Source organism: Dipteris shenzhenensis, chromosome 20, assembly GCF_047967505.1.
Source record: "Dipteris shenzhenensis isolate YYH24624 ecotype China chromosome 20, Dip_SZ_1.0, whole genome shotgun sequence".
NCBI classification, from domain to species: domain Eukaryota; kingdom Viridiplantae; phylum Streptophyta; class Polypodiopsida; order Gleicheniales; family Dipteridaceae; genus Dipteris; species Dipteris shenzhenensis.
The window spans coordinates 29,621,223-29,632,285 of record NC_141615.1 but is presented as its reverse complement, the minus strand read 5'-3'; the positions used below and the strand labels follow the sequence as shown (position 1 = coordinate 29,632,285).

Sequence of the window (11,063 nt, the reverse complement as noted above, 5' to 3'; positions counted from 1 at the left end):
GCAAAGTTGAACAAAAGAATTGCATCCAAAGATAATTTTCATATTATATTTAAGTTGGAAAAAAGGAGATTACATCCCGTGAGGATGACCACTTAGCCATTGACAAGAGCTTGCCAATAGACATTAATAAATTATCGTATTCACAGAGGCCAACTTACTACGTCTAAAATTTTAGCAAGTTGATGGAGGCAATGAAATTTTGGGGGAGTTGATGGAGAGGCCAAAGATTGTGCACAAATGCAAGCGTCAAAATTTGGTGCTAATAACAATAGGATCAGAATGCTCTAACATAGAAATCCTTATCCCTTCATCAACATCTCTAGGGTATCCATAGAACACAGCTAAAGAGAAGCCAGTTGTGTGGATGCCATCGAAAGTGACGACGTGGACATGTTCAGGGAGCCAATGGAGAATACGAAGACTATGCACAAGTGTAAGCATTTCAATTCTTGTCAAGTGTAGACATTTCAATTCCTCTTGCATGCAACACTGTTGACTTGTATTAGAAAGAAAACAAGACGGGGTTCTCATTGATACAAGGGGGATTAAAATTGGGTTTGGTAGGAGGCATGGCAATGATGAAGGCTGAAAAAAGATGAGGGTGTGGATGAGCAGTGGAGTAGATGAGCACAGGAGAGAATGAGAGTTGGAAGAAGGGAGTGTGGAGAAAGGTAGCCAAATAGTAGACCAAGGGAGCGGATGAGAGGATGAGAGCTGGAATTAGTGAGCGAAAAAGTAGCCAAACAACATTCTCGATGTTTGGGCCACAGTTAAATAGTAATAGTGGCACTCTACTTTATTGTTCAAATAATAATGAGCCACCTTCAATTAATCAAAATTTGAGTCACCACGGTGATGGAAAGATTGACTGTACATATGGAAGCTCGACGGTGCCATCCAAATAATTATTAGCCATCTTCAACTAATCAATTGGGCGCCAATTAATCACATGCTTGGCCGCCCAGGTAGTGTTGTATTTTGGAAACTTTAGAGGCCTTCTTTGTGATGCGAAGCAACCTTTTCTTCACATGAGAGGATCCCCTCAGGAACCCAAACTAAATGGGTATCACAGAACAAGGTTTCCTAAGTCTACATTGCAGAGATGTCAAACTAGTAGAAGAATAGTCAAGGGACAGGTACATTGACCATTTGTGATATCATCATCGCAAAATCATGATGACAAGCTACCTTGCAACATCCATAACTATCCTATGGAGTAGAATAGAGGACAACGGCTCACATGCTACCGAGACACAATGTGGCCCCAAGCCAAACCTATATTGACCTCAATGATTCATGGCAAACACCTAATACACACATTCGGGATCATTGAGCATTTTAGCTTTAATAATAGCTTGAAATGACACTAAGAGATGTGCTAGACACTTTTAGTTCCTCCTACAAGGGGTATTCTTCTCATGATTCATAGGCCTTTTTGGCCTTTGACAAATGTTAATACTCTTCTCTCCCCCCCTCTCTCTCTCTCACACACTTTTTTTTTGGTGAAATCTCTCTCTCTCTCTCTCTCTCTCTCTCTCTCTCACACACACACACACACACACACAAGAATTTTCCATGACCCAAAGTGATATAGGTTTACACATTGTATCCATGACCCAAAGTGATACATGTTACACGTTGTCATCGAGGCACGTAATATACATGTGGCAGATGTATAACCCACGTGGCCGCAAGAGGATCTACGTTCTGCCACGTTGAAGAATTCGCCTGCTATACAAAGAAAGAGCAGTAGCGTCTGCTGTACCGTTCAAGTTCCTGTCTCCCTCCATGGCGTCTTCTCCATCTTCACAAAACGAGAAACCTTGTGGCGAAGTGCCTTTCGACACCATCCAACATTATCGTGGGGTCGTACAGGAGAATACTATGAATGCTCTACACTCTGCTGAAGAACGCGCCCGGCTGCAAACACAATCCGTTACGGAGTCACACACCATGTATGGCCTGATGCTAGTGAATCGATCGGATGATTTGATAGCTCAGTTTCGAAATGCATGCACACGTTCTGTTTTGAGGCATAGTAGCATAGAAGAAACGTTGTTTTTCAGCCGTGGACAAGATAGGTTACGCAATTGATCTTTAGAAAATTCGAAACTGAGGAGGGTATTTTGTCTCGTATGTGCAGGTGTGAATCCGTCCCGGATAGTATATATGTCGATAGAACATACGATGGGATCGAAAAAGCCAGACGGCAACTTGCAGAGAAACTCTCCACGGAAAGTAGCAGTGCTGAGAAAGATGCGGCAGCAGGTGAGAGTTTGGGACAAAATCACGAAGAGAAAGGAGAAGCAAGGACAAGTTCTCCGACGGATCAGCAGCAGAGAGACGACGGATCTAACAGCATTTTGAATGCAGTGGAGTAGACACTCTCCACCACAGCTTTTTTGGCGCTCTGCGCATATCCTGCGGACTCTTGTGAATCAGTTTAATAAGGGTTTTGGGCTGTACAATGATCGGTTGTTCTCCCATATTATGGGTTTAATTACCTACTTATAACTCTAACCTTGTCATTGTGATCAGCCTTTAGGCCCTTGAGCTTATAAATTAGGATTCTCATGTCAACATGTGTCTTGAAATATGTCATGATGTAAAAGTGTACACAAGTTAAAGATCTATTTGTAATTTTCGCACAAATGGTAAAAAATAGTAGTCATAAAGGCCACATTGGACGAGCAGGCTAATTAAAGCCTATACATGAACTCAAGGTAGTGGTTCATGCACACTACCAATTTTGGGATGGCTCAATGATGATCTTGTCATTGCATGATAGTTTCAACATTGCAAAATCCATATGAGGCTATCGAGGTATGGTTTGGATCCTAAGGTGACTTTGGAGCCTATACATATGGAGCTTGGGGCAGTGGCTTATGTGCTTGAGCAGAAAGGAGAATTAGCTTAATGCTCTTGATATCATGCAACTAGACTTAAATAGTGTTTATGTGTTCGTGCAAGTCCAAATCTCGTACCATGGGACCCCAAAACCGACTTTTGCACCTCATTTTGGAAGCGTATTGACTCATTGTCCAAACACGGCCCTAAATCTAAAAAATGAATGCTTGAGAAACCCTAGATTCCATACCAAATCTCTGAAATTCCAAATTTCGCTTTTGCACCTCATTTTCGCAACGTGTCGACATGTTGTCCAAACATAAAATGAATACTTTTAAAAACCTATAGTCAATTTAAATCTCCAACCTTTCATCGTTACTCCTCATTTTAGGTAAATCCTCAAAATGAATACTTTTCAAAATCTATAGCCAATTTAAATCTCCAACCTTAAAACCCCCAAAAAATCATCTTTGCTCATCATTTTAGGAGCTTTTTGACGGGGGAAATCTTTTGGCGAGCTTTTTAATGTGAGCTTTTTTACCATTTCCTTTGTTTTTGCGAGCTTTTTTTAGAAATCCATACATGTTTTTGTTACAAGAAAGAGGGGGAGGTTAGAAAGAGGGGGAGAGAATATAGGATATGTTCATTTTCATAGCATGTGGGAGGGGTGGAAGAGTGTATACTATGCACAAGGGGGGGGAGGATATGAGTGGCAGTAGGAGGCAAAAAATTATGGAAGATATGTCCATATTCAAAGTAGAAGGGAGGAACTATGGGAGATATGTACATTTTAAAAGTGTATAATTTGAAACTTTTGACCTCATATTTGGATTCCTCGTCGAATTCCGGTCATTTTGAGTACCAACATGACCATATTCTGATAAAAATTGGAAAAATGGTGTTTTTGTCATTTTGGCCTGTTTGGGGCCTGTTTTGAGCGCAGGCTCAAAACAGGCCCCAAACAGGCCAAAATGACAAAAACACCATTTTTCCAATTTTTATCAGAATATGGTCATGTTGGTACTCAAAATGACCGGAATTCGACGAGGAATCCAAATATGAGGTCAAATCTGTCAAATTATACACTTTGAAAATAAACAAATTTCCCACATGCTCTCCCTTCCCCTTTACATTTAGTAGATGAATATAACTTTCACATTCCTCATCCTCTCTCTCCTCCTTGCACTCCTCTTTGCATACCTTATAAGTTCCCCCTCTACGTTCTCCACTATGATAATGAATATATGTTCCAACTCCCCTCCCCTCCCTTCTCCATGCCACCTTACCCATGCGCCCGTCCCTCCCCCTTTCCTTTATCTCCCCTCCCCCCCCTCTCTCCTCTTAACTGCAACCACAACCCAAACTTTCAACCCACCCCACTCCATGACCCCCCCCCTCTCTCTCTCTCAGGTGAATGAAAAGCTCGCAATATTCATGAAAATTGAAAAAAAGCTCATGACAAAAAGCTCACCAAAAAATCACACCCCTTTTTGACACACTGAATAGGGACCTAAATCCCAAAAATAAATGCTTAATTGAACCCAACATATTAGTCAAGGGACTTAATTGAACCCAATTCATACTAGTTCAATTCCATAACACTCTTCACCCAGATATCTTTTGCTTTTGACAACATCGAGGGTCCCTTTGGTAAAATCACCTTGCTAGCATGATTTTCCTTGGCCAAACGGCTCTTTTGGCTTTTCATCACTTTCAACTTGTTTCATGCTAATGGGTTGTCTCTATCACCACCAATCATATACTTCCACAACCTTTTTGACACATTTTTGAAACATGCATTGGGTCCAATAGATATATGACTTTATGTTGCCTCCAATAATAAAGTGCTTAAAATATGGAAAGATGTTGCATGCTAGGTGGAGGTGTTTTGACTTCTAGATCGTGTCCAAGTCACTCCCAATCATCGGATCTCATGACTAGAGGACTAGGAGTAAAGTTTTGCCTTCCCAAAGGATGGATCCACTCTAACATGGATCGTCCATATGAAGAAACGGCATGTGCTTCCCATATACCTATGGTGCATAGTCTCCTTATTTGTCCTTTTCATCATGCACAATCACACGACCCATTGATAAAGGTTTGCTCTACTAGTCTCTTCTTGAGATTTTGATGAGTTGGAAGGCATCTACAAAGGGAACACTTGCTATTACATCACTATGTTATTACATAACCCATGCATGATGACAAAAAATACATAAGATGGATCCCAATTGTTAAAAATTTGGCCACTACTCATCCCATCGATATTTTCATCAATAACCTCTCTAGAAACTTACCAAAGTGGAAATTTGTGTCAATAAATGCATCAAAAACCTTATTTGTTGATAGGACTCTGTAATCTTGCTTTGATGACCAACAAATTTGTTAAGCTACCTCATGAAACTAATGGAGGAAAATAACTATATACTCCTAGAGTTTGTGGATACCATTATGGTATCCCTCAACAAGAAAGGAATACACACACTATTTTCCAACTGATAGTGAGGCTTTATTTCCTAACCATTGAAACATGCACATGAGCAAAGGAAATTGGTTCAAAACCATGGTTGTACTCTCGAGTTGCAGTAATAGCCAAATGGTTTGGTAACACTTGTTGACGGAAGACCTAGTCACAAAGGCTTGACTCATGACTAGTGAAGAACAATGAGGCCGAAGAAGAGTAGTCGTGATTGTGTCCTATCAATAAAACTAGCTCTAAAACATTTGGCTACATTAGTAGTCTTGATAGTACCTAGACCATGATTCTAAACCAAATGGCCTTGCTTTTGCGCATGCCCCAAGGGTTAGAAAAAAGAGTCTTAGTGTTTTGCAAATCTGTGGAGAGGAGGCTGAGTTTGAGAATGCAAGACAGAGGCCAAGCTTTATTGATGCTGAGGGTGTCGCTCGAAGGGCAAAACGGGGGAATGGGAGAGGCCAAGAGAAGGCCAAAACAAACAATGGTGAAAGGAGGCCAAGCTCAAGGAAGGGAGGTTGCAAGACGGAGGCTAAGTTGAAGAAGGAAGGTTGCAAGCTAGAGATGGAGAGGAGACCGAGTTGAATAAGCAAGGTTGCAAGCCCAAGGCAGACAAGAGGCCAGGTTGAAGAAGGAAGGTTACAAGCCAAAGGTAGAGAGGAGGTCAAAATAATAGACGGAAAAGAGGGGACAAAAAGGAAAAAAACAAGGGAAGATGAAAAATAGCAAAATAATAGATGGAAAAGATGGAAAAGGCACCTTCCAATTATTATACCCATCATGTATCATTTGAGTGGTTTGGAAATCATATTTCAATGATTTTCACCATGCATCATTTATGAACATTGAAAAACATGCAAATGGGGCACCCAATGGACATGATACTTTGCACAGTCCTTAATCTTACCCATTGTAAGGCCCATGCAAAGTATCATTCCCATCGGGTATCATTTGCATGGCTTGGAAAGAATATTTCCTTGTTTTTCACCATGCATTATGCATGAGCGTAGAAAAATATGCATCAATGTGCTTCTAGCCATGCAAATGATACCCCAAGGACATGATACTTTTCATATGGCTTAAACTTACTGCATGCAAAGTATCATGCCCATCAACTACCACTTGCATAGCTTGGAAACAATATTTCCTTGTTTTTCACCATGCATCATGCATGAGTAGAAAAACATGCATTGATTTGCTTCTAGTCATGAAAGTGATACCCGATGGTGGGCATGATACTTTGCATGGGCCTTGAATTAGGTGACTCTAAGCCCACTACAAATTATCATGTCCATCTGGTACCATTTGCATGGCTTGGAAAGAATATTTTCTTATTTTTCATGTGCATGATGCATGAGTGTACCAAAACATGCATTGGTGTGCTTTAGCCATGCAAATACCCAATGGGGAATTAAGCCTTCAAATAGATGATAGTAATGCCTTTCCAAAGTGTCGGGACAATTGGGTGCCATTTACATGGTTTGGAAATAATATTTCCTTGTTTCTCACCATGCACCGTGCATGAGCATAGAAAAACATGTATCGGTGTGATTCTAGCGATGCAACTAATACTAAATGGGCATGATACTTTTCACATGCCTTAAAATAACTGATTTTAACTTGTCCAAAAAGCATCATGCCCATTTGGTACCATTTGCATGGCTAGAAGCACATTGATGCATGTTTTTCTATGCTCATGCATGATGCATGCAAAAAATATAGAAATATTATTTCCAAGCCATGAAAGTGGTACTCAATGGGCATAATACTTTTCATGAGCCTCACACTAGATGATTTTAATGCCATTCGAAGTCTCATACCCATCATGGTACCATTTACATGGTTGGAAGAACACTAATGCATACTTTTCTACTCTCATGCATGATGCATGGTGAAAAATAGGGAAATAGTCTTTCTAAGCCATAAAAATGGTACCAATGAACATGACACTTTTCATTGGTCCATGCAAAGTATCATGGCCATCGGGTACCATTTTCATGGCCAGAAGGACACTGATGCATGTTTTTCAATACTCATGCATGATGCATGATGAAAAACAAGGAAACATTCTTTTTTAAGCCATGAAAATGGTACCCAATGGGCATGATACGTTTTATGGGACTTAAACTCACCTATTTTAATGCCCATGCAAATTATTTTTCCCATCGGGAACCATTTGCATGGTTGGAAGCACAATGATGCATGTTTTTCTAGACGCATGCATAATGCATGGTAAAAAACGAGGAAATATTCTTTTGAAGCCATGCGAACGATACCTAATGGACATTATACTTTGAACAAGACCTAAGCTCACCTAATTTAATTCCCATGCAAGGTATCATGTCCATGAGGCACCATTCTCATGGCTAGAAGCACACCAAAATGTTTTTCTATGCTCATGCATGATGCATGGTGAGAAACAAGGAAACATTTTGTCCATGCCATGAAAATGATACACAATGGACATGATACTTTGCATGGGATTTATACTAGGTTATTTTAAGTCCTATAGAAATTATGATGCCCATTGGGTGACATTTTCATGGGCTAGAAGCACACCCGATGCACGTTTTTCTATGCGTGTATGCATTACAAGGTTTTTCTATTAAAAGTGGATGTGCAAAACTATTTGTGGATAATGTTTGGCCTAATTCTTGGTCTCTCACTTACCTAGATTCATACCTATTCATATTCCATTATGGGTCATGGGGCCATGGATTTAGCCTTACCCTATCAAAAATTCAATGATGCAAAGTGTATTACAAAAAGGGATACGGGCTCTAAGAAAAGATGTCATGCTACTCAAAATTCAATAGCACCTAGAAAGAATATTTTTACCATGATGAATTAGGAGTTCTCCCAATTTTGGTCCTATTTTGACCATGTATTCCCAACATGATCATGAAAAACCAATGTCATGGAACCACAATGTCCCAGTGCATGACACATAGGGTTTTTATAAAAAAACTAGATGTGCAGACTATTTTATGGACACGATTTGGTCCAAAGATTGCGGGCCCTCACCTATCCCATTAAGGGTCATAGAGCTATGTATTTAGCCTTACCTTATCAAAGATTCAATGATGCAAGGTGTAGTTAAAAAAGGGATACAGGTCCTAAAACAAGGCGTCATCCTACTCTAAATGCAATAAAACCTAACAAGAATCCTTTTACTATCATGACTTATAGGACTGCCAATTTTGGTCCCGTTTAACATGTCCATGAAAATCCAACGCCATGGGTCCATAGTATCCTAGTGCATGCCACATAGAGGTTTTTTTTTTTAACAAGTGGATGTGCAAGATTTGGTACAAAGCTTTGTTCTAAATTTTAGAAATGGTGGCCTTATTTTGAAGAGAAATTTTTTTTAAGGCTTTATGGTGAAGGCCATTTTGGTTGGGTCTCTGTCTCACTATAAGTTGCAAGACCATGTGTTTGTTGAATGACCTTAGAGCATTGCTTGTTTGGGTAGTCAATGAGTAGTCAATGCCCCGACTTACAAATCCTTGCTCAAATAGGTGGTGGTATCTACCTCGGATATCGGGCATTTCAAAGCCACATGATCCTTTGTTTCCACCTCCTTGCATGTCAAATAAAGTGGATTGCTATGCAGCTCAACCTCTTTCCCACCCTCGATCTCAAATCGGTGGGACAATGTTCCACAGTTGGTCCCATCCTCAGTCATGCAGTAGGACATGCTCCATGGGGTGGTCGCTTTATAAAAATATGTATAACATGTGCAAGCAAGCCCACTTTTTTTTTCATAAAAAAGACTTCTATTAGGTATGAACAAAACCCACGAGAGTGAAAACTCAAGGTGGAAATACATCATGCAAGAATGGAATAACACTCCTCAGAAAGAGGATGAAAACAACCAAGGTTGCAGCTGAAAGTGCCTTCTCAACCTTGTAGATGTCTTCGAGAAGAAGGGGGAGCCCCTCCATTCTCTGAAAAGCATAGCTCTCCTAGCAAAAGCTACCCAAAAGGACCCCTGCATGGTTGCCCAAATGACCAAGCAAGCACACATTTAAAATACCCCTATATAATTTTAAAATGTTTCATTTTTTGCATATTTGTTTACCCCTCTTCCATACGTATACATGTTGTAATTTTGAATTTAAAAGACCCCTTTGCACATGTACATACCATATTTGTATTACACAAGTATTTTTTAATCTTGCCCTCATCTTGCCTCTCCATAATTACTTGTAAGTCCCCCAATTTACTGAAAAATCCATGTCTAACACACGTTTGTACAGTCATCACCCTAGGATATGCTCTCTGTAAGATGCCATTTTTGTTGGAATTTCATTGCCTTATGAATATCCATGCTTGCTAGATATCTGCTTGATAGTGAAAATCTCACATGAACCCACTCTTGTTATTTCAAGCATAGCAAACGTGCATCTAGGGAGTCTTGGTAGATGGGGAGGTGTTTAATGGACGTGCCATGTAGTGGCTTACATGTACTAGCAGTTCTCATCCTCAACCAATGGCAGACTGCATTGACTAAGAGCAATGAAGCTATAGCTAGGTCATGAGGATAGAGATGCTTCATAGCTCAAGGGGTGTGCGTAGCATCATGTTGACAACAACCATGAAAAGTTCTTTATTCAAAAAAATCCTCTTATATAGGATGAGGTTTATAAGGAATTGCATCATTGTTTGAATCACAAAAAGCATCTCATGATCCATGGACCTCTCAACCACCCCCCATGATCCTCTTTAACAATCACTCAACCACACCTACACACACACCCACACCCACACACACACACACTTCCTACACCTTCCTCTTTTTGGTTAGTAGGCCATGGCCCCCTTCTCTCTCTCTCTCTCTCTCTCTCTCTCTCTCTCTCTCTCTCTCTCTCTCTCTCTCTCGTTTTTCATATGTTTTTATATTCCTTAATTTCTCATTAATTTTTATTTTCCCTAAATTTACTTATTTTTCTTTTATTTTCCCTACTTCCCTTTATTTTCCCTAATTTTCCTTATTTATTCTCCCTTTTCAACACTTTATCCCCAATTTGTCCTTTAAATCTATTTTTTCATTGTTTTCCTTAAAAACATTTTAACCCACCTCAAATTTTTCCTTCCTTTTTTCTTATTCCTTTTCCCTTATTTTTCCTTTCCTTTTTCCTTTTTATTCTTTATTAATGGCCTTTTTTCCTTTTCTATAAATTTTCTACTCTTTTTCTTTTAAAATTTCCATATAAGTTTCTTATAAATTTTCTATGTTCTAATTTTACTGGTTTTTTTCTAATTTTTTACTTTTCGTTCTTATCTCCTAATTTTTTATTTCCTTTATTATTTTTTCTTAATTTACTTTATTACTTTTGCTTTTTTATTATCTCAATTTTCCTTAATATTTTCCCTAAATTTTTTGCTTATTTATTTTCTTCTAAATGTCTTCTTTTCATTATTTTTCTTGGATCTACTCCCTACTTCCCATTAATTTTATTCTCTACTCTTATTTGCCTAATGTTTCCCTTTTTAAATTTCATGCTAACCCCCCACCCCCCTATTTATCTTTTTTTCTTTCTAATTTTCCCTTGTCTTGATACTTTTTTTCCTCTTTCCCCCCCTCTTTTTTTCCTTTAAATATATATACTAAATCTCCACCCTCCCCACGCCACGTATTAAACCATCCCTACCCTCTAACTGTTACTATCCCTCACTGCATAAACTACATACCGCTCTGACTCCTCGATCTCTCCAATGCCTTGCATCATTATGGCTGCCG

At 39.3% G+C, this 11,063-nt stretch overlaps 1 protein-coding gene across 1 annotated transcript; it reads left to right on the top strand.

The window, feature by feature from the left end:
• Positions 1 to 1,788: 1,788 nt before the first annotated feature.
• Positions 1,789 to 2,381, top strand: LOC147889508 (uncharacterized). Its single transcript, XM_087391265.1, has 2 exons — positions 1,789 to 1,955; positions 2,144 to 2,381. The coding sequence occupies exons 1-2, from the start codon at positions 1,789 to 1,791 to the stop codon at positions 2,379 to 2,381; spliced, it is 405 nt and encodes a 134-aa protein (XP_087247391.1).
• Positions 2,382 to 11,063: the final 8,682 nt, after the last annotated feature.